At 38.3% G+C, this 26,008-nt stretch overlaps 1 protein-coding gene across 1 annotated transcript in view; it reads right to left on the reverse strand.

The window, feature by feature from the left end:
* Positions 1-488: 488 nt before the first annotated feature.
* Positions 489-26,008, reverse strand: part of LOC149800164 (flavin reductase (NADPH)-like) — a 64,385-nt gene continuing 38,865 nt past the window's right edge. Inside the window, exons 2-4 of the mRNA XM_089959769.1 lie at positions 9,714-9,921; positions 1,429-1,593; positions 489-919 (exon numbers count right to left, since the gene is read on the reverse strand). Of these exons, the coding sequence (XP_089815895.1) occupies positions 780-919; positions 1,429-1,593; positions 9,714-9,921 (513 nt within the window). The 3' untranslated portion in view covers positions 489-779. The remainder of the gene's footprint in view (positions 920-1,428; positions 1,594-9,713; positions 9,922-26,008) is intronic.

Here is a 26,008-nt window from a genome sequence, read left to right on the forward strand (position 1 = left end):
GTGTGTTCCGGAAAGATGTACATGCAGCATAATTGCACAATTTAATGAACAGGTGATATCAGACCCACATACCATATATCAGTAAAAAAAAATACAGAATTGGGTGGTGGATATACCGGACTAACATACTTGCGAAACATTTACCTTTAATACCACTCAGCACCTTAATACAAATCATTAACATACCCAACATGCTCAGCAAACATTAACCTCTAATAACACCCAATACTCCATACAAATCAGTCTCAGTGAGGTAACGTAAACAAAGTTATTGCAATTTTGCAATAAATGTTGAACTGTAATTGTTTAGTTAGAACTGTCTATTTTGTATTTACCGGTTTTCATCTTCCTTGAATACAATTAAAAGTAGTTAATTGTAGATTAATATTAGGTAACTGGAAGGAATTAGAAAAAAACAAGATTGAGGTATACTTCATGTTTCCCATAGGAATATACTGTTAAGAAAACAAAAGCCTCAAAATATGAACGAATTTATTATATTGTTTATTCAATATATTTTCAACGGCAGTGAACACTTATTCTGTTATCAGTAAATTTTGTTATGGAATCGTCTACGTATATTGTCAGTTTTATCCTATATTGTCTACCATAAAATGCATTTCCTCATTCGTTCTAAGCTAAACTTCGTGATGTTCCTTGTCGGTACATTATGAATAATAAAGCAATTGTTGCATTATTTCCTCCCATGGCATTGAACATAACATTTGACTGACAGAATCTGTTTGGTGTCTCCTAATGACTCTATATCCCATACATGTCTAGGATGAAACAGCCACGAACTTCTTTATCCACAATCGCTCTACTGCGCAAGTAAGCATGAACTTCGCAACGTCTCTTCGAGTAATATACCCCGTCCCTTCGGCTACGTACTGACCCTCCAATGTTTTCACCAGCGCGCCTATAAATAAATAAATAAATGAATAAATAAATAAATAAATAAATAAATAAATAAATAAAGATCTGTGCATGTGTTGGTCAAAAGCACAAGTCCATTACTTTCACCTTTGATAATTAAGGTGACAGCATGAACACATTTCTTCTCTGTAAACACTGAATTACGTTCCACATAAATAAATCAGGTCCAGTGAAATTTGGTTTTTGCCTTACAACACGAATGCTACAAGAAACTATGTAACAAGCTAACCAGCTATATACAGTTATATGAATGCACACATATAAAGAAACATACATGCATGTATACGCATACAATGATGGATGGATGGATGGATAGATCGATCGACAAACAGATCGACATATATATATATATATATATATATATAGAGAGAGAGAGAGAGAGAGAGAGAGAGAGAGAGAGAGAGAGAGAAAGATAGATATATAGATATATAGATAGACAGATAGATAGATAGCTGGATGGACGGATAGATAGATAGATAGATAAATCGATACCTGTTGATTGTGCATTCCTTAAAGATGGGGGTTTCACCACCGTGTAGTCTAAATCTGAACAATTGGTTGCCAAGTAATCCTCCATTTCTGACATATTTTTCAATGAATTTCCGAGAAAGAGGGGTTTCAAAACCCATTCCATTATGAATGGATTTCCTGGCATACCTATGTTTAAAAAGAGAAAAAACAAAACAAAACAAAAACGTCAGTTAAATAACCAGTATACATGAAAGCAATTAATTACAAGTAATTTCGAGATACTTTTTGGGATTAAGCTAAATACGAATTGCAACGAATTTAGACCAATATATCTGGGAGTTCAAGGACTGTGTAACCTTTTAGTAAATAAATAAACAAAAAGTCAGAAACCGCCATGTGCAGTCCATATTTAAATCATTGTTCTAAATCGTGTGACCTTGATCAAAAGGTCAAAAGGTTAGGCGAAAATGTCGTACAATAAATTTGTTTAGCTTTCTAATGAGTTACCGAAAGCAGGAATAAAATCCATCAAGAGGTTTAAGAACAACAAGCAAACATAAAACTTTACAACAAATTGTTATGACCGTGAACCCTGGGTTTTAAGGACACTGGTCATGTCAAGTACGGAGATACACCATCAAGGTTTCAAGGACACTGGTCATGTCAAGTATGGAGATAAACCATCAAGGTTTTAAGGACATTTGTCATGTCAAGTATGGAGATAAGCCATCAAGGTTTTAAGGATATTTGTCATGTCAAGTATGGAGATAAACAATCAAGGTTTTAAGGACACTGGTCATGTCAAGTACGGAGATAAGCCATCAAGGTTTTAAGGACACTGGTCATGTCAAGTACGGAGACACACCATCAAGGTTTTAAGAACACTGGTCATGTCAAGTATGGAGATATACCATCAAGGTTTTCAGGACATTTGGCATGTCAAGTATGGAGATAAACCAACAAGGTTTTAAGGATATTGGTCACGTCAAGTACGGAGATAAACCATCAAGGTTTAAAGGACATTTGTCATGTTAAGTATGGATATAAACCATCAAGGTTTTAGGGACATCTGTCATGTCAAGTATGGAGATAAACCATCACGGTTTTAAGGACATTTGTCATGTCAAGTATGGAGATATACCATCAAGGTTTTAAGGATATTGGTCACGTCAAGTACGGAGATAAACCATCAAGGTTTAAAGGACATTTGTCATGTTAAGTATGGATATAAACCATCAAGGTTTTAAGGACATTTGTCATGTCAAGTATGGAGATAAACCATCACGGTTTTAAGGACATTTGTCATGTCAAGTATGGAGAAAAACCATCAAGGTTTTGAGGACATTTGTCAGGTCTAGTATGGAGATAAGCCATCAATGTGTTAAGGACATTGGTCATGTCAAGTATGGAGATAAGCCATCAAGGTTTATAGGACATTTGTCATGTCAAGTATGGAGAAAAACCATCAAGGTTTTAAGGACATTTGTCATGTCAAGTATGGAGATAAACCATCATGGTTTTAAGGACATTGGTCATGCCAAGTATGGAGATACACCATCAAGGTTTTAAGGACACTGGTCATGTCAAGTATGGAGATAAACCATCAAGGTTTTAAGGACATTGGTCATGTCAAGTATGGAGATAAACCATCAAGGTGTTAAGGAGATTTGTCATATCAAGTATGGAGATAAACCATCAAGGTGTTAAGGAGATTTGTCATATCAAGTATGGAGAAAAACCATCAAGGTGTCAAGGACATTGATCATGTCAAGTATGGAGAAAAACCATCAAGGTGTTAAGGAAATATATGGAAATAAAACACTATAACCAATCCATCAACATCATGATTGTTAAGATGTCCACACCGCCATCGTAAAAGTGATTACTGTATCTGGCTTCCCACAAACGTGGACTATATAATATAAATGAGTTAGTAAGAGTCACTCAAAGTCTAAAAGAAGTCCGGAAATTCGTTTGAATATCGTTCTCTTAATTTTAAGTGCTGAGTATGGAAACCATCGATTACATTCTTAAAAAATTCTAACATACTAAATTTATTAGCAAATGTATTTTCTTACATTGAAGTTAACTTGATATAATGGATAGCAAACGAAATAGGCACAGTCAGAATATAACCATGTGTCACGCTTTGCTTAGACCTGTAAATCAGAATATAACCATGTGCCACGCTTTGCTTAGACCTGTAAATCAGAATATAACCATGTGCCACGCTTTGCTTAGACCTTTAAGTCAGAATATAACCATGTGCTACGCTTTGCTTAGACCTGTAAGTCAAAATATAACCATGTGCCATGCTTTGTTTAAACCTGTAACTAATATTGGGGGTGGGTATAACAAGAGGTTTTACTGAAGTTACAGCACTGAATGTATTCTTTATAAACATCCACAACAAACACAGCTACAAGAAACATCGATTCCCAAGCGTTTGCGTTATCATGCTCACATGCCAGTAAAGCTAAATAAAAAGTACTTGGTTTAAAACCTTTGACCTTAAAATCAACCTCAGAATTCTGACAATTAATCTGCTCATTGGAATACAACTAAAAACAAAATCTGGTAGTAATTCTCTTGTATATGTACAAGTCACTATGTTCATAAGTTTATAGAAGTGAAAAGTGCGAGCTATGACATTTAGGTGACTTTAGGTTTTGATTTTTAAAAATGATTCATTGCATAAGCCAATTAAATATTACAATGAGTCTTTTAGCGAGAATCCCGTGTCAATGCCACTATTTATCCAAAGGAATAGTGAAAAGGAAGATTTTCGAGACGATCACTATTGTAGGATATTGAAAGTCAGTAAGCACCATTTTCAATCAAATAGATCCAACTATGCTATATCTGTTTAGTGAAAACACATTAAACAAACATCCTCTCAGGAGAACTAATTACAAAATTATTTTCTATACGGCATATTGGGTGTCTGATGAGATGTCAGAAAGACACATCTAGACTTTAAATTAAATCTTTTAGTGAAAACGGAATGTCAATGCAACCAAGTAGCTCCAATATGATTTTCAAGATGGCCGCCGTGGTGGCCATGATGGATTTCGAATGGGCACCATTCGAATTAACACTAAGTAGACAATGGATGAAGTCTCCAAGTGATAACTTCGTTCATTCGGTGTAGTTATACGATTTTCTATACGGTCACCAGGTCTATCATCATAACAGATGTCGGAAAGGTTCCATTTTCATGTAATAAATACATATTTTTGTACGACTGGATAAGGGCTACATTTCTGATTAAAAATAAATTATCAATCATTTCAAGAATGCAAGATTTCATGTCGTATGCACAAGGTGATCATTCAAGTGCAAAAGAGATGTGTGCTAGCTGGGTTTGAAATGATGATTTGGCCAATAATATACCAGAAGCCAGAAGGGCTGTACATTTGCTCCTAGCTCTATTTATATGTGCTGGCCACGCTATATATATGTTGCCGCCTTATATATGAACTAGCTCCGAATTTATTTACTATACAGTTTTATACTTTGCATCAGGGGTTAAATTTAAATAAAAAACATTTATCTGTGTTTTCCTTTCTGGTTATCCTGTATATTTAAACCAAAACTTGTATATCAAACTGTTAAAAGAACTTTTAATTCCCTTTATTTTAACTATGATTTATGTGTGTAAAATTGGTTTTAGAGTATAGTTTGGCCTTATTTCAGATGTAAAACAATAAAATAAAAAATTTAAAAAATAATAGCAGCGATTGGTCATTATCACTTCCAGGACTTCAAAGGTAAATCGTAAAATACCGGACAAAAAAACTTGATAGACATCACTATAAACTGCCACACTGCAAACATCGTAGCGATATATTTGCAAAATTTATAAAGCTACGTTAAAATTCCAAAACACACACACACACACATTACTTTGGACAAGTTGAGGCTGATTTTTCGAGCATTTTGACCATGCTCAATTTCCACAATTACAACATACAAAGGAATTTCAGCCAAGGTACATGGAAGAAGCATGCAGGTATGCTGACATTTTCTCCAATATACATCTTGAAGACGCAAAGAAGTTCATAATGCCACTCTATCAGCCATACGAAATACCTGTTGAGGGAATCTACAGGTTCTTTCTCGCATTGCAAATCGCGAGATACATTAATTTAACCGTTTCGAAGATGGAGACTGGTGCGACTATAAAATGGGTAATCACAGATGGATCTGATTTATCATGCCACTAGTTTTCCTGATTCCGTTTATATGTTCCTTAACGATTTAAAACAATATATTTTAGCGGTTTTATTTGGAAGTGAAGGCCTACTAAGAATAAAAAGTTCGACCGCAACCAAATACGAAATTGTTTAATACCACATTAAAAGCAGTAAAGTATCCTAAAAAATCTTTCAGTGAACAAAAAAAATAAAAAAAATTTCCGAGGAAGCTGTGTTAACAAGATTTTCAATATGGCCGCCTTGGCACGTATGTTGAACATATCAGATTGGCACCGTTTTCATGTCGGACCAACCAATGATAATTAGAAGCCTTTTGGTGACAACGCCATGACACCTATGTTGATAATCCGATTGGCACCGTTTTCATGTTGGAAAAAATAAACATAATTAGAAATCTTTTGGTGACAACGCCATGACACATATGTTGAATGTCAGATTGGCACCGTTTTCATGTTTGACCAACTAGATATAATTAGAAGTATTTTGGTAATAACGTCATGGCACACGTGTCAGATTGGCACCGTTTTCATGTTGGACCAACTAGATATAATTAGAAGTCTTTTGGTGACAACGCCATGACACATATGTTAAATGTCAGATTGGCACCGTTTTCATGTTGGACCAACTAGATATAATTAGAAGTCTTTGGGTGATAACGCCATGGCACACGTGTCAGATTGGCACCGTTTTCATGTTGGTCCAACTAGATATAAGTAGAAGTCTTTGGGTGACAACGCCATGACACATATGTTAAATGTCAGATTGGCACCATTTTCATGTCAGACCAACTAGACATAATTAGAAGTATTTCGGTGACAAAGCCATGGCACACACGTTGAATGTCAGCTTGGCACCGTTTTCATGTTGGACCAACTAGATATAATTGGAAGTCTTTTGGTGATAACGCCATGGCACACGTGTCAGATTGGCACGGTTTTCACGTGGGATCAACTAGATATAATTAGAAGTCTTTTGGTGATAACGCCATGGCACACGTGTCAGATTGGCACCGTTTTCATGTCGGACCAACTAGATATAATTAGAAGTCTTTGGGTGACAAAGCCATGGCACACACGTTGAATGTCAGCTTGGCACCGTTTTCATGTCGGACCAACTAGACCTAATTAGAAGTCTTTGGGTGACAACGCCATGACACATATGTCGAATGTCAGCTTGGCACCGTTTTCATGTCGGACCAACTAGACATAATTAGAAGTATTTCGGTAACAACGCCATGGCACACATGTTGAACGTCAGATTGGCAGAGTTTTCATGTTGGACCAATTAGACATAATTACAAATCTTTCGGTGACAACGCCATATATTGAATGTTATACTGGCACCGTTTTCATGTTCGACCAACTAGATATAATTAGAAGACTTTAAGTGACAACGCCATGACACATACGTTGAATGTCAGATTGGCAGCGTTTTCATGTTGGACCAACTAGATATAATTAGAAGACTTTCAATGACAACGCCATGGCACATACGTTGAACGTCAGATTGGCAGCGTTTTCATGTTGGACTAACTAGACATAATTCGAAGTCTTTCGGCGACAACGCCATGGCACATATGTTGAATGTCAGATTGGCACGGTTTTCACGTCGGACCAACTAGACATAATTAGAAATCTATCGGTGAAAACGCCATTGCACAAATATTGAATGTCAGATTGGCACCGTTTTCATATCGGTCTAACTAGATGTAATTAGAAGACTTCCGATAACAACGCCATGACTCATGTTCAGTATCAGATTGGCACCGTTTTCATGTTGTACCAACTAGATATAATTAGAAGTCTTTTGGTGACAACGCCATGGGTCATATGTCAGATTGGCACCGTTTTCATGTTGGACTAACTAGACATAATTAGAAGTCGTTCGGTGACACTATGACAAATGTTCAATGCCAGATTGGCACCGTTTTCATGTCGGACCAACTAGACATAATTAGACGCATTTCGTTTATAACGCCGTGAAACACATGTTGAATGTCAGACTGGCAGCGTCTTCATGTCGACCCAACTAGACATAATTAGAAGTCTTTCGGTGACAACACCTTGGCACGTATGTTGAATGTCAGATTGGCACGGTTTTCATGTCAGACCAACTAGACCTAATTGGAAGTCTTTCGATTACAACGCCATGACACACGTGTTGAATGTCAGATTGGCACCGTTTTCTTGTCTGACCAAATAGACAAATTTAGAAGTCTTTCGGTGACAACGCCATATTCAAACGAATGGGTATGAGATGGGTCTCTATTTAAACTAATGCGTATGAGACGGGCCTCTATTTAAACTAATGGGTATGAGACGGGCCTGTATTTAAACTAATGGGTATGAGATGGGCCTCTATTTCAACTAATGGGTATGAGATGGGCCTCTATTTCAACTAATGGGTATGAGATAGGCCTCTATTTCAACTAATGGGTATGACATGGACCTCTTTTTAAACTAATGGGTATGAGACGGGCCTCTATTTAAACTAATGGGTATGAGACGGGCCTGTATTTAAACTAATGGGTATGAGACGGGCCTCTATTTAAACTAATGGGTATGAGACGGGCCTGTATTTAAACTAATGGGTATGAGACGGGCCTCTATTTAAACTAATGAGTATGAGACGGGCCTGTATTTAAACTAATGGGTATGAGACGGGCCTCTATTTAAACTAATGGGTATGAGACGGGCCTCTATTTAAACTAATGGGTATGAGACGGGCCTCTATTTAAACTAATTGGTATGAGACGGGCCTGTATTTAAACTAATGGGTATGAAGTTTTATCTGTATTCAAAATATTGGGTATGAAGATGGGCCTGCATTCTAATTTATGGGTATGAAGACGGACCTCCGTTCATACCAAAGGATATGGAGATGGGCCTCTTGGCATGAAGAGAGGCCTTTATTCAAACTAACGGATATGAAGATGGGTCTCTATCCAAAGTAATGGATACGAAGATTGGTCTCTACGCTAACTAATGGATATAATATATGAGTATGTTTTCAAACTAAATGTTTTCAAACTAAGATAGCAAATCATTTATTTATAAATAACAGATCCGGCGATTAAAAATTGTGCGGCTTTGAGCGTTGTTATTATCGGAAGTATAATGTGTTGCCGAGGTTGTATGAAATGGTGTAACGACCAAATTTTCTAACAAATGATTATGAACAAATCAAAGACTCAACAATTATATCTAACACCTTCTAGTTTTAACATGGAAATTGTAGTGTAAGATGGGAATTATTCAGAAAAATATCACGTGTACCGACACAATGTTGGATATGAGTGTTAATATGGAACGAAAAATTATTCAGTGCAGCACTTATCTTGTATAATCGATAACGGAAAAGAATAAATAAACTTCAGAGCAATGGTTAGCGACTACTTGTTCAATTCTACCGACAAAACCCAGCTAAAAAAATTATGATTTACAGAAAAATAATTTTGCTACTGATAACAATCAAACCAATCTGCAGTCAAGGGTTTAAAACATAGTTTGATCCTGGAACAAAAACTTTTTTTTATTATTAATAACAAGTGTTTTTAAAAACAAATAATGAAGGGTTTTTCAACATTATTCACATCCCCGATTGTGTTCTGAATGCAGAAGAAGCTACACAGTGTTTGAAAAGAAAAATTTGTCCCATACCCTAGGAACATTTCCAACCCCCTCCCCAACGCACAGACCAAGATTAGTCGTAGGGGTCAATAGTGACTTAATATCTGGTTTTGCGTATTTCGTTCCGTCGTTTCATTACCAGTAGGTATTGAAATAGTTAAATAAATGAGATTTCAAAAGGGTTTAGAAACTGTTCAAATGTCTTTGCATATCTATAGCCATCCTTAAATATATCTCCCGGATTCAAGTCTTTACGTGGAATAGTCTATGGGATGTTGCTCGACATTACGCAGGCACGTCCAGACCAACATGATCAAATAATCCCCACCATTTCTGGGAATAAGTACTCGATCGTCATTAATATCTAGTGTAACAAGAGAAATATAAAAGCAAAGAGTAGATGTTTACCAGACAGTATAAAATCTTTCATAACATATTTCAAATGAGTAAACATAATTACTTTTCGTGCATGATGCTGTCATGCAAATGAGGCGAGAACCGTTGGCCTTCCTTAAAGCCTCAACAATAGGCTTAATTGAGTCCGTGTAGAACGTGATCGGATAAAGTCCAAGGAAACTAGGCCTGCATCCCAAGCAGGATATGACGGCATCACTGTCTTTAAAATGTTCCACTAGATCTTCTTCCTTGAAAATGTCCACCTTAACAACCTGAATTAGATAATAAAACAATCGGCAATTGATCATATGAGCAGGAGATAGGATGATTGGTTGGTACATTCAAAGATAAGCAAATCAGTAGGTAGAAAGGTTACCAAGTAAGTAACGGCTAGATTTAAAGGTATGTAAATTTGTAGGTAAATGAGTGGTTACATAGATGTAAATCAACCTAAAGAGTTGCAGACCTGAACTTGTGGAAATAAGATGGGATTTAATTGCTAAATCATCATGCTGGTGTGTATGCTACAAAAGAATCGCCTGCATCAGCAACTATGTGCCATCATTGATTTGGGGATGTGCGCAAGACCATGGGATTGTAACGCTGCCTCCTAGGGTATTACAGCTGATCTCGTTAGAGGACGTACAATTATAAAATTTGAAATAGATGGATATATAGCCTCCCAGTCAGCACTGCCAACAGTCTAGTTGGATAATGTACAAAAAATAAAATGTGAGGCATTACAATTTAATAACAGATCTAAATATTTCAACAACACAAGTAAATGTCCGCAATTTCTCCATTCGGTCGACCTATTTAATATGTCAGTTTCATCATCTGATGTGCAAGGTGAGTGTTTCCACCTGTCCCTGCTATTTTCTATTATTTCCTTTTCTTTGGCTGGTACTCCAGTATCCATTCCGTCCCTCGACTACGTCCTCACCCTTCCACTTCCTCCACTTCCGCTCCGGCATGACTAAAATGCGAGAAACGTTACGAAAAGTGCGAAAAGTTACGAAAAGTTCATTTAAAATTATAGAAAATTAATAAAATAGAGACAAACAGTCATACGTACAATTACATTTTTATAAAGGATATCAAGAAAGAAAAACACTGTGGATTCCCAACCACGTTGTACCCCTGATACCAATGACTCAAAAGTCTGAGCGCGTAGAGATGACATAGGATTATATTGAGATAAATGCCTCACCCAAATCATCAAATCAGCGGTAAAGACTCAAGCTGAACGTATCCGTGAAATTGGATTGCGATCTACAACATGGTCGGATAAGCCTGCTATGGAAGACATTCAAATTCCACTATTCCAATCAACTTCAGAAATAAAAGACAATCGGAGGGATACGCGCTCACAGCAAGTGTGTGATTCTGAATTAAATGATTATTGCACGTACGTTCCAAATTTATCTACAATACAGGAAGAGTAATCTCCAATACAAACAGGAAGAAAATCACTAGATGCTCCTGTTCCTGACAGACAATTTGAACAAATAACCAGGTCACAAACAGACATCACTGCAACTGATTCCGAAAAAGACGAATTATACCTTGAGGAATTTATGTCAGGTCTTTAAAAGAAGTTCATGGATCTCAAATATGTAATGGACGTGATGAAAGATCCACAGTTTGATCTACAAGGGATCCGATCTGGAAGAAAAGACAGCATGTATTTTATTATCCGTAATGTCGACGACATCATCAAACGTTCTTCGGGGAAAATATCAGAGTTCTTGGACGACTGTAGTGCTTGAGCCAAGTGTGCATCTCCATCCACAACATTTATTGAAAGAAATGGCACTCTCTTGATGACTTTAACGCAAAGATGTGTACTGCATCGAGAGAAACGTCTATAAAAAGCGCATATACGAGCCATTACAACCACAACCATTAGCAAATGAGATCATACACTTTCACGGAATTTACCAAACTCTAAAGAGCTCTCAGTCAGGACCCGATCAGTTTAAGCGGTGGATAACTTGGTTCCAGAAAGCTGGCAATTTCCTTCCTGATATTGCAACCAACATCACGCTTGCCGAATACATTGGAAAATTATCGTCCAGAACTTGTAACGCATCCGTGAAACATCGGTCCAAAAACGTCATATACATTTGAACAAAGCCTTCCGTTAGAGAAATATTAGCTAAGGAACTAGGGCACAAATGGGTGAAGGAAGTAGAGAGAATGGTAAATTCGGAAAGAAATGACGATTACCAGCAACCAAGACGCGAGAAACAAGTCCGAAATACCAAACATTCAATAGCAAGAACAAAGCACAGGCCATTTCAATCAGGGAACATCGCCGACCATATTGTTTGCGTGGAAGAAATGACCAAAACAAGCAACTTCGTCTAAACTGAAACCTATGAATGGCTTACAACACCCATTCGTGGCTCTTTACAACGAACAACATAGCACAGACATTAAGAATTTCTGCTGTATTGAAGGCGGTAGCGTTCTTGGAATGGACCTACAACTTGGTGATTTTCATGTGATTCCGACAGTATTCAAAGAATTGTCCATTACAAGGCAATCTACAGATGACCATCCGATTGTGTTCGTTCATACCAACTCCAGCACAATCGCATATTCTGCAATCGGCACAGATGAAGAATTGACATCCAAAACCACTATAAAACGCTATTTGCCTGGTAGCACACACGTTATTTGTACTCGCCATCTAAAGCAGAGAGAAAACAGACAAATGGAAGATATAGTTGGGTTTCTGTTAAAAGATCGCCAGGAAGTTCTTGATTTAGTGTTTGGCTCAAATGGTCTTATAAAAAAATAGACGTTGATACCAACCGAGAAAGAGTAAACCAATTACGTTTCGTCATCGATGGCAAAGACTCGCATGCCTGCGAAAGAAAGTCCAGATTATACTTTGATACAAGATTGCATCCTGTGCTCAAAGAACACATCATAGATCCGGTTAACAACGGCAAAATTACAAGCACATGGACAAACAACAACTCCGACAGTGCAAATCACATCCAAAATAAAAGCTAGCTGAATTACCAAATTTTGTCAAACTGCTTCAGCAATTAGTGAGCAGTGAGCAGGAAGAGATATGTCGTTCTCTGAGAAACATGGGTAATTATCGCCTCAGTCAAAGATACTTGCACCACCTTGACATTAATCACTAGGCCAGAATGACGGAAGAACAAGGGGATTAAAACAAAAGATTTCTCACTGACTATAGTAAAGACCACCCAAATATGATGTACTCAATAGGTGTTACAAGAACTGCAACCATAACTCCTTCTGCAGGTCGGAAGCCGAACCAAATTCGAAGAAAGCGGCAAAAAGGTCTAGAACACCATCAAATAAGCCAAGTGCCAAACGCAAACTGTTGTTGTTGTTGTTGTGGGGTATAACGCCATTTTTCAGCACACGATAGGCTATGCATGGCGGCCAGTATTAATGGTGCAGGAGGAACCTGGGAAACCCCCGGAAAGAACCACCGACCCATGAGAAGCTACCGGCAAGCTTTCTCACATACCCACACTGGCTGAATCCGAGACTCCAACCGGCGCAGACAGAGGTGCGATGGCAGTGATCCGTAACGGAGAGCGCTTTAGACCACTCGGCCACTCGGGGCTCCAACGCAAACTGTAAAGTGCAGTCTATATAAAGTAGTTATATAGCCACATCAGGTGCCGACTGTCGTCACATGACATTCAGATGAATTTTAGCTAATATTCGGAGAAAATATAAACAAAATATGGTGCATGGACGCTCGTGAAAAACAGTAAAATTAAAAAGATCACTACCATTAATACAATACCCGAAGGAAAAAGAAAATTCGAAACCGAAACAAGAATAAAAAATAAAAACGAAAGACAATCGTTTACATAAGTACTCATGTTTAAATTTAAACTATGCATGCCGTTTTGAAAGAAATCTACAAAATAAAAATTGCAGAAATACTTTTCGCACCCGATTTAACATATATTTCGAAACCGAAATCAAGTTTTTATCGCAGTTTTAAAATATATATTTACACTGATGCAGAAGAAGATTACAAAAACCTTTGCTATTACTTACTTGTTCTAATAAATATTTTTCGAGAAAATGACTTTGCTGTAACTCTGAGCGACCGAAATTTGGGAACTAATAAGCTTATATAATCAATTCAAGACAACTTATCTCGCCTTAGCTTACATTAATTTTTTGTATTTGTTCCCAACGTTTTCGTAACTTTTCGCACTTTTCTCAACTTTTCGTTATTTTTTGCGCTTTAGTCATATCTTTTCCGCTCTCCGGTCTGCCTTCAAGTTTCTGCCTGCGTTATTCTAACCTGTCCCGTGACCTCTATGGCAACTTCTTACTTCGTCACCTTTTGGTGGCACTCGGTCCAACCCGAACAACTCCAAACAGCACCGAAAGCTTCTCTGTAAATAATAAGGGACGGATAGTCTAGTCACCCTTTCGACCTAGACAATCTCGAATCCTCACACAACCTTTTATCAGCATAAAGGCGATTAAAATCATTAGGTTACGCATACACTCACATCCAAATATTCCATGCACGCTTGTACGATAGTAGTAAATAGGGGCACTAGAGCGTCAATGGGACTTAGCATTAAAAACACCCCCCTGGGCAAATATAGCGTCAAGGGAAATTTAACATGGAGAAAAATCGTGGGCAAATATAGCGTCAAGGGAATTGAACATGGAGAAGAATCGTGGGCAACTCTAGCATCAAGGGGAATTGAACATGGGGAATAGAGTTTGGGCTTGTCTAGGGACAAGGGGAATTGAACATGGGAATATAGTGTGGGTCTGTCTAGGGACTAGGGGAATTTAACATATGGAAATTGAACATGGTGGGTCTGTATAGCGTCAAGGGGAATTGAACATGGTGGGATTGTTTAGGGACAATGATGGTAGAGAGTCAAACACAACAGAGACAGAGACATACATACACTAGTACAAGCGTGAGATTTATATATAAAGCATTACCAAGACCTGAAATCTTGCTGGGGTGTACAAAAATTTGCATAATTGTAATGATGCTATAAATAGCTATAATCAAGGAAATGCTCAACGACAAAATGGATGTGACTAAAAGTAACGCTAAAATGACGAAATTGTCCCAGAATTTAAAGGAAAATAAACATATCCCCTAAAATTAAGTTACATCGGTTTAGAATAAAATGGATAAAATTAGTAACTACTTACAATATCAACTTGTGTGACGATCAAGGATAAACACCCATGTATCTATTTATAGCTATAATCAGCGAAAATTCCTATGAAATTCCACTATCAATTTATAGCTCCAACTTGTGGGTTATTCCTTTGGAAAATCCCATTATCTTTTTATAGCCTCAGCTTGAGTGACGTTCCTGTTTATGAACTCTAGTACATATGTATAGCTACAACCTGTGGAAATCCCCAAGTCCATATTTATAGTCTTAAAATTTCCAGCGTCAGTGACGTCACTGTACTGAACACTAGGGGATAAGTGTCAACAGTGTTGCAAGTGGCTGACCTGAATACGCGCTACTGTAGGTAGGTAGGTAGAATGTATTTGATAGGGATAAAGGGAGTTTTATACGGACAAACAGAGACCAATAGACACACACACACATACACACAAACACACAACGTACGCGCGCAGACATACACACACACACAAACACACACACACACACAACGTATGCGCGCAGACATACTCACACACACACACACACACAAACACACAACGTACGCGCGCAGACATACTCACACACACACACACACACACACACTATAAAATAGATAAAATTAGTAACTACTTACAAAATCAACTTGTGACGATCGTCCATAAACACCCATGTATCTATTTATAGCGATAATCAGCTAAAATTCCTATGAAATCTCACTATCTATTTATACTACAACTTGTGGGTTATTCCTTTGGAAAATCCCACTATCTTTTTATAGCCTCAGCTTGAGTGACGTTCCTGTTTATGAACTCTAGTACATATGTATAGCTACAACCTGTGGAAATCCCCAAGTCCATATTTATAGTCTCGAAATTTCCAGCGTCAGTGACGTCACTGTACTGAACACTAGGGGATAAATGTCAACAGTTGCAAGTGGCTGACCTGAATACGCGCTACTGCAGGTAGGTAGGTAGAGTGTATCTGATAGAGATAAAGTGAGTTTTATAGGGACAAACAGAGACCAATACACACATACACAACGTACGCGCGCAGACATACGCACACACACACACACATACACACACACACACATCCACACAGACACACAGAAGGAAGAGGAAAAAACAAACCCCAAATATACTATCAACACAGAAGGGAGATAATACAAACCCCAAATAAACTATCCACACAAACGTACGCGAACGCATACAAACCCCCCAAATATACTATCAACACAGAAGGGAGACGATACAAACCCCAAATAAACTATCCAAACAAACGTATGCGAACGCATACAAACCCCAAATATACTATCCACACAACGTCGCTAACGCATACAAACCCCAAATATGCTATCCACACTCGGGAGGAATAAGAAAAAAACAACCAAATATACGATCTACACAACGTACGCGAACACACACACACACACACACACACACACACAGAGGGAAGAGGAAAAAACAAACCCCAAATAAACTATCCACACAAACGTACGCGAACGCATACAAACCCCAAATATACTATCAACACAGAGTGAAGAAGAAAAAGTTTTTTGAAAGCACCTAAGCCCTCACCTGCAATGACCAACTCTGCCAAACACCTACACCCCACCCCACCCCACCCCCACTCCCAACACTCCAAAACCCATTTAACCCGTTATTTTATGGCATCAGTGTGTGATTTAGGAAACATCAAGACACAAAATGATGGATGAATAGACTGACTATTGTTTACCGACTTGCATGCCTAAAGAGCGTGCGTGAAGGAAAACATCCTTCCATTTCAATTCTAACTAAAACATGATCCAGAGGGATAGAGAGAGGTGAAAGAGCACAATTTCATAAAGTGTGAGTAAAAACAAAACACGCCATCCTTATTATACAATGTCAAGACCAAGAGACACTTACGTTTTCTTTCTGGGCTATTCTCTTTTAGAAGGTAGTACGAAATTTCACATCAGGGCCAACACATCGGCTCACATTGTCAATTTTTCCATTTCCATGTCTTTACTGGCACAAGTTCTTCATCGTCTTCAATTTCTTCTTCTTCTGAATCCCTCTTCTCTGTTTCGTCTTGTTTTTGTTTCTTCTCTTTTCTCGTAGGGCACTCTGAATTCCAGTGTCCTTTCTCCTGACAACGATATTTGGTATCTTGACTTTTGTCTCTCTTTCTTAGACGAAGCAGGTATTCTGGAGACAAATACCCATTTACCTTTGCAGATATAGCAAACTTCATTAGCACTTACACACTTTCGTATGACTCTCATCAAATCAACGAACAAAAGAGTAAGTTTTGTTGCCACTTTCGCCTGTGAATTATGCTTTCGTATGACTTTTAGCAAATATTTGACCAGCAGGTCGATCTGTGCTGACTCTTCCATCTTCTTGATCGTTTGAGAGCGGAATGAATACTCTGACGCTAAGACACTCTCCTTATATACAGGGACCTGCTGCGTATGAAACCTAGTCAAATGTAATTTTGCAATAAGATGAAACGATTTCATTGAGGAAGTAAAAGGCAATGATGTACCGTATCGCCTCACACAAAACCTGAAGTGTTAGTTCAAATCCGTGTCAGCGATTTCGAAGACGACATAACTGGGCTTTCATCAATGCTCTCCAAATAAGCCACAAAACCACGAGTCCTGATTCACGCCAAAAGAAATTTTGTTCGGTCCATGAAAAATAGTATCACATATGAGAAACGCAAAAACGAACTTCCAGAAAACTGAGAACAACGACTTACACCTACAACGTAAATGTATGAGTTCAAGTAGTGCGTAAAACTTAGTCAAATTAAATTTTTATAGTCAAGACGAAATGATCTCTTTTCGAAGAAGAAAGCAGACACCAAGCGACAATGGCGATCCGTGTCACACAACACTTTTCAAAATGTGTATTATTAGAGGTTTGTTCTAGCGATCTGCACGGTTAAATTAAATGTTGATGTATTTTGCAATAAGACGGACACAATTTCCATGGGATCGCCCATGGTACGATTGTTCGTGCATTAGTTTAATTTTTAAAAATATTTTTTTATATAAATCGCCTACAGGATAGACCCAGTAAAGCATGGCCATTCTCGTCACTGTCTGAATAGCTACTCAAGTCAATTCGAAGCGAACGCGGTAAGAAAATAAGTATAGCCAATGAAATGGCTTACAACGGGTGATGCATTGTTTTGTTCTAGGACTGTGTGGCATAATAATCCCTATGTTTTTGCGTTTTTACCATTACAGTGCAGACACTGAAATGTGAACTTACAAGCCCTCTGTGTGTGTGTGTGTGTGTTGTACCATTTCCGCTTACCACATCAAAATACTGAGCGTCACAGTATTGGTTCGCATTTTCAAGCTGACCATTTTTTTATATCTCACTTAAACATTTCGACATAAACACTCACACTCACATCGGTAGAGTCAGAACAGACGTGTTACAGTATTGAGGGGCATGTTATCTTTTTTTTCTTCAAACTAATAAATTTGGGGTTTGTATGAAGTAAAGAACCGAAAGTACAGTGAAACTCAAGGATGATGACCCAATCTGTCTGTCTATTGATGCGTGTATTTACTTAAGAAGAAATATGACCTCTAAAACACAAAGAGATACGGCAAGCATGATTAGAATGAACATAACGATGTTTTCCTTCACGCCCGTGTAATTTAGAGTTTCAATCCTCTTTGAAGACAAACTTGGTCTCCTTTAGTAGGGTTTGAAATAATAAAAAAAACCTGAAAAATCTTAAGCACTTTGCTATAGATAATTTCATCAACAGACTAAACAACATAAATACCGTTACAACACTAGAAAGCCTTAAATCTTCTATCAAAAAGAAATGCATCAAAAAATTAAAGATTAACGATAACTAAGCAATGAAACCGAATTTAACAAAGGCAATGACATGTGAAGAAATGCCTCTCACTTTGGAAAGGTAGGCGAATGTACTCTGTCATGCACCATCAACTTGAAAAAAATTATAAACAGAGAGAAACCTGAAATCAAAATTCAGTTTTTTTTTTCTTCAAAATTATTTCGTTTCTTTTTTCTTTTTTTTTTTTTGGAACAAATCTAAGCATTAATATAGAGTGGAAAAGGGAAAATGCACATACAAGCTTTGATATTTCTGAAAAAAGTGGATATTCCTAACGTTCATAACCACCTATATATGCTTGGACTTGTCTGTGACTTATCCACAAAACAAGATGTACATATTTCTGGTCAAGCTGCAAGTGTGTGCGTGTTTTTGAAAATGGTAAAACTTGGATATACAATTTTCTCGTGACACTTATAAAGTGAAGAGTCTGTGCAAGTGTCAAAAGCCAAAGTCATATAAGTTTTGTATTTTGTACGGCTTGTAAAGATTTCCACTTTAGGAAATGTGAAGTATCACAAGTTATTATCATAAACAGAAGTGGAACATAGGGGCTTGCAAGAAAGAAAATAACCCAGACAGTGGGTGTCATCAAGAGTGCTAGAGACGGTACCCGAACTTGCTTGCTTGCTTACTTGAATTAAAGTGATTTTCGCTCTAATGGAGCATGTATCACTGCTTTAATAACGCACCGCGTGATTTTTAATTACTCCTGGGGAAGGAAAGAGAGCCTCATCCCCCAGGCTTTTATGTACTCACAGACTATTTTTAAATTTAGCCACTCAGGTGTAGGACTAACTAGTCCTTAACAACCTGACTGAAAGGCTTTAAACATGAGTGGGAATTGTCTCACCACACACTCATTTTTCTGTCCGACCGTGGTAAAGGAGGAAAAAGGTGCTCAGCAAGACAGCCATGGATGTTAAGTACTCACCAAAACGCTAGCCCGTACTTATTTCAAATCAAGTCGTGTCACCAAAAAAGACGACGTGTACGACATCAAAGGCATTGTCAAACGCAGAATGCCTCAGTGCTAACTGGCTAGGTCTGCATTTCTTGCTCCCGCTGCTGTTGCGTATATTTCTCCCCTCCACACCGAGTTCTGGGTCTAATTTTTTAAATTTCGTTGTACCCGAACTTACATTATCCATATTATCACCAACAAAAAAACCAAAAACGCACAGACCTAAAAGAAACACTCACTCACTTTTTACAGAACATTACTATTTTTAAAATTTTGATAAGCGACGAAAATGAACAACTTAGAGTCACACTTTCTAACCAAGATAAAGAAATCATGTGCTGATAGACTCACTTCTGTATTTTTTCTTCTAACTGACTAACATATCATAGGCAATGGAATGTTATTTCTTTTCGAGAGTATGGGGTAGCCCTGAAATTTTTTTTTGGGAACTTGAAGCTATGGCGATCGCTTAGGTTATAAGATGACGGCCTCCTCTGACGACAGGCTTTCTCACAGGATAAGGTCTGCTTCTTCGGAAAAGAGAAGAAGAACTCTTTGATGTCGATACAACTGTTGACAAAGCCTCTGTCAGGTTCATGCTGCTGCTGTTGCTGCTCTCTCTGCTGTTTATGAAGTCTGTACTTCTCCATCCATTCTTCTTTCTCCTTCTTGAATTCCTCCTTGAAGAGCTCTTCTTTCAGGTCTTCAGTGACTTTCAACATTATGATATTGTCTATCTCTTCAGGTCTCGGTATCAGACTTGTCATGACCCTATGCAAATTCACATAGGCTTCGTTCAACTTGGCTAATCTTGAGCACATCTTCGTAGGAAGATAAGTTAACAATGGATGGGCAGACTGGAGACTTCCCCGTTTTTATTGTCAAAGCGCGGACGTGAAGGAAAACATTACTACACGGTTTTCGAGACGAACCGTTCAAATAGTGTTATGGGAGGGATAGAGAGAAGTCAAAGAGCATGAATCAGGATTCCTATAGCCAAACAAACCACAAAGGCATTTTTTCTTCAAAACACAACACTTTTTATTCAAAATCACTTAACACTAACCAACAACCCTAACATTTTTTTAACAATAATCCGACCATATAACATCAAACATTTTTTCAAATGACATTTTTTCAATTCACACTCTACTTTAAACAGGGCTGACAACGTTGTGAATGAAATTGTGATTTCCACTGTTGGAAGTCATTAGGTCATTGATGGACACTACGTTTCCTAGCTTGAGACAAAAGATAAGCATAATGGTCACAAAACCATCGATCTACTTTCACATCGTTTCTTGAAGAAGAACGAGGATCAAAATGAGTCACTAAATGTTCTAAGGAATAGCCCAGGCTGCGATGATGCAGAAAATACACACAATATTGTCCACACACCAAGGAATCTGTGCCTTGTAATTTCACATTATTGAATCGGGTGGTCTGAGCATTTCTTCTCATAAAGTCAATGATATCGTCTTCCAAAGGGGGCAATCTATACGAATCGAAATATTCCACACATCCTTCTTGAGGAAAGTAAACGGCTACCCAGTGGGTTCCTGGGAGATGACTGTCGTCCGTGTTGATCACATAAGCTTGATGGTCTTGAGGTTTGCGATGAGGGAGTTCATCTTTAGCACAGACGACAGGATTCCAAGAAGCAGTGTACGAACTGTGGTTCAAAAGGTAATAAATTTCTCAGACATCCATTTTCTTCTTTTTTTTTTCACAGGTAATGATAAGTCATCAATTCGATCCTGACTTTCTGCTTGAAAATGTCTGACAAGTAACCGTTTCTTCGCCTTGTCTCCCAACTCTGATCCAACAGAGCTTCGATGCGATGGATCTCTTGAGTTGTTAATGGAGGACAATAATGTTCACGCAAGCCTTTGTACCACTGTTGTAACACGTCTTCTTCCGAGATGAGACTCCAAGCTTCGTCCAGATATTCGTCCAATTTTTCTTCTTGACTCAGCATTAGGCATTTATCCTGTTGAATTTGACTGGGATGATCGTTATGACATCCATAGCCATCTTTCTTGATCAATTCCTTAATTTGTTTCTGTCAAGACTATAGACTATGTCCAAAGAATCCCTACTATATAAACATTGATAAAAGTCTTCCATGACTTCTAATAGTGTAGAATGACTTCTCTCAAACTGTTGGTTTATATCGTATTGTCAAATTCAGCATACAGGAGGACGTTCACCGTATTATCTGCGCGTAGATTTTCTGCAAACTGAAATTCCACACGCATCTGGCCGGATTTTATAGGGTGAAAATGTCCCTCGTCGCTGTCTTGACTTACAATTCGTTAGAGAACCGTTTTCGAAAATGGAGTTTCACTGTAACTTTCCCTTTGGAGAATGGAATATTTTGTCCCAGATCTCCTTTTATAGCAATGTTGACAGTGTCTAAATACGACTTACTGACGGGTAAATAGTGAGGATGTACAAATTCACGGTGTACGTGATAGGTGTTTGCACCTTCCTGGTCATTGTTTGTGGTACTATCCACTTTGAAAGGAATGACACGCAGTAACGGCACAGAGGTGTGTCCCACCACGTTGTACTCCACCACATCGGAATACACAAAGATCAAATTAAGTCCTTGGTTCAGTTCTACCGGGTTTCCAAAAGCTCTGTATAAATCCATATTACTTTTGATCTTGGGGCTCAAATTGTTTGCGACCATTTCTGCATGTCCACCCAAAATTTCAAACAAACTACCATTGAACCTGAGGGACAATGCGTCCGTATCTTGAAATTTTATCCTGAGACGATGAGCCACCTTATGGTACTCAATCTTCACACTTTTTTTGGCTCTGTTCAGTGCTTTACCAAAGGCTAAGTTGAACCTGTCCGCAATAGTGCCCACCAAATGTTCACCACTAAAAAAATAACCTGAAGGAATTTTCAAGGTGTAGATAATGAAGACTGGATTGCTGGCTGGTCTTGTGTCCCTTAAAAACCCGATTTTATTGAATTCTTCCACCAACTGGACATTCAGGATTTCCACCTCGAAAGTGTTTTGCTTTTCGGTGATGTTTTTGATTTGTGTTGGGTGAATGATTTCCACTAAAGCCACTTCCCAATGGGCTTCGTGATCTAACGGGATGGTCTGAGGTAATTTGGCCGTGTAACAGCACAACGTGTTGTTGGGAAACACCTCCATGGAACTGTCACTGGGTAAGGTTAAGTAAAATTGGTTTTGGTGACTCATAATTCCAGAGTTCTGTGGCTCTCCGAGGTGATACTGGAAGTCAGAGGAGTGTCTCCGCCCAAAATGGAGTTGTTGTTGGAGTGGTGACTGGCACTGGCACTGGACACAAGGTTCCCGTGGTTCCCGTTCGAGGAGAATTTCAGGGAGGGATTAGGAAGCAGGTAACCGATGCAACTGCTCAATAAAATGGTCCACAATTGTTTGTCTCCTTGTTGCAAACTCAAATTGGCAATGGCTGCCCCGATGACACAATACACCACGAAGATTTGGCAGAAAAAGACGATTTGCGTTTTAGGCACACGTTCTCTATACCTCACCCACAAGGGTTGTTTTTGTAAATCTTGCAGAGAAGAATTGGGTGAAGGAGTGATCGCAGTAGCTGAATCTGTGTGAAAGGGAATGATGGTCACTTCTTTTTATAGTCGATGACGTGCGAAGCGTCGATCCAAGAATGATAACTGGTCGGATATCCTTTCCAACGTACTTTGACTTCTTTGACACGTCGTTTGCCCACTTTATGGTTTCTGCCAGTTAGCACTCCACCCACCTCGAGAACACAAATAACAACTAGTCAACAGCCGACTATACCTAACAAACAACCCGTCCCGGAAAGAGTGGTGGCAAAACAAAGGTCCAATTATGTTAGACAAACGGTATGGCAAACTCAGATGTAATTATCGGAGGCACTACGTTCTTTTCTCACTCCGATACTACAGGCAATCCCAGCTGAAATAACAACCACAACAACAATAACAGCGACAGACACCATAGCAGCGGATTTGAAAGTATCTACCTCAACTGACGAATTAGTATCAGAGCCAGAAGAGGAAATTGAGGCGGTTGAGGAGGAGGAGGGGGACGCTGACCCTGGTTGAAAAGTACACCGAAATGGGGCTAGATCAAACATTGTATGACGTCAACATAGCAGGGCAGTTTATTAGAGCCATACAATACGTTGCCTACAGATCTCTAGACACCTTTAAACCAAGACCTTCTCAATGGGGATTAGGGGTCAGAGTTCTTCCCCAATTCTACAGACAAACCTACACTGGATACCCCTCAGTCAACTGGTAGAAGCCGCTGCTTACATTACCGCCCATCATGGCTACGCATTTCCTGATATCAAGAATCATGAGACTAGGAGTGCGGGAAAGAACGTGAAAGCAAAAGAAAGACGTGTTACCTTCTAACAGAAAAAACAGACTTTTTTTAGGGCTGCAAAAGATTGCTTTTTATTAAATAGGGAACCATATTTGGCTTGGTATCCCTCCTTGACTAAACTATTCTCGAAACAAACTTGACCCATTGGAACACTGCAACAAACTTAACTTTATAAATCTAACAGTGACCAAACTGGTATATGTCGCTTAGACATAATAATTTAAATAAGATCAGTATGGCTATTTTTATGTACACTAAGTACTAATATTAGACAGATATATTAGGAAATTTAACAGACTCGTTAGATTTGAACTAATTGCACAGGTGGTTGACACATTATTGGTACTTATTATTGTCGATTAGCAAAAAACGGGACTTGATTTGAAATAAGTACGGGCTAGCGTTTTGGTGAGTACTTAACATCCATGGCTGTCTTGCTGAGCACCTTTTTCCTCCTTTACCACGGTCGGACAGAAAAATGAGTGTGTGGTGAGACAATTCCCACTCATGTTTAAAGCCTTTCAGTCAGGTTGTTAAGGACTAGTTAGTCCTACACCTGAGTGGCTAAATTTAAAAATAGTCTGTGAGTACATAAAAGCCTGGGGGATGAGGCTCTCTTTCCTTCCCCAGGAGTAATTAAAAATCACGCGGTGCGTTATTAAACCAGTGATACATGCTCCATTAGAGCGAAAATCACTTTAATTCAAGTAAGCAAGCAAGCAAGTTCGGGTACCGTCTCTAGCACTCTTGATGACACCAACTGTCTGGGTTATTTTCTTTCTTGCAAGCCCCTATGTTCCACTTCTGCTTGTGATAATAACTTGTGATACTTCACATTTCCTAAAGTGGAAATCTTTACAAGCCGTACAAGATACAAAACTTATATGACTTTGGTTTTTGACACTTGCACAGACTCTTCACTTTATAAGTGTCACGAGAAAATTGTATATCCAATTTTTACCATTTTCAAAAACACGCACACACTTGCAGCTTGACCAGAAATATGTACATCTTGTTTTGTGGATAAGTCACAGACAAGTCCAAGCATATATAGGTGGTTATGAACGTTAGGAATATCCCCTTTTTTCAGAAATATCAAAGCTTGTATGTGCATTTTCCCTTTTCCACTCTATATTAGTGCTTAGATTTGTTCCAAAAAAAAGAAAAAAGAAACGAAATAATTTTGAAGAAAAAAAAACTGAATTTTGAATTCAGGTTTCTCTCTGTTTATAATTTTTTTCAAGTTGATGGTGCATGACAGAGTACATTCGCCTACCTTTCCAAAGTGAGAGGCATTTCTTCACATGTCATTGCCTTTGTTAAATTCGGTTTCATTGCTTAGTTATCGTTAATCTTTAATTTTTTGATGCATTTCTTTTTGATAGAAGATTTAAGGCTTTCTAGTGTTGTAACGGTATTTATGTTGTTTAGTCTGTTGATGAAATTATCTATAGCAAAGTGCTTAAGATTTTTCAGGTTTTTTTTATTATTTCAAACCCTACAAAAGGAGACCAAATTTGTCTTCAAAGAGGATTGAAACTCTAAATTAAACGGGCGTGAAGGAAAACATCGTTATGTTCATTCTAATCATGCTTGCCGTATCTCTTTGTGTTTTAGAGGTCATATTTCTTCTTAGGTAAATACACGCATCAATAGACAGACAGATTGGGTCATCATCCTTGAGTTTCACTGTACTTTCGGTTCTTTACTTCATACAAACCCCAAATTTATTAGTTTGAAGAAAAAAAAAGATAACATGCCCCTCAATACTGTAACACGTCTGTTCTGACTCTACCGATGTGAGTGTGAGTGTTTATGTCGAAATGTTTAAGTGAGATATAAAAAAATGGTCAGCTTGAAAACGCGAACCAATACTGTGACGCTCAGTATTTTGATGTGGTAAGAGGAAATGGTACAACACACACACACACAGAGGGCTTGTAAGTTCACATTTCAGTGTCTGCACTGTA

The sequence above is a fragment of the Sinohyriopsis cumingii genome, chromosome 5, assembly GCF_028554795.1.
Source record: "Sinohyriopsis cumingii isolate HCF-2022 chromosome 5, ASM2855479v2, whole genome shotgun sequence".
In the NCBI taxonomy this organism is placed as follows: Eukaryota; Metazoa; Mollusca; class Bivalvia; order Unionida; family Unionidae; genus Sinohyriopsis; species Sinohyriopsis cumingii.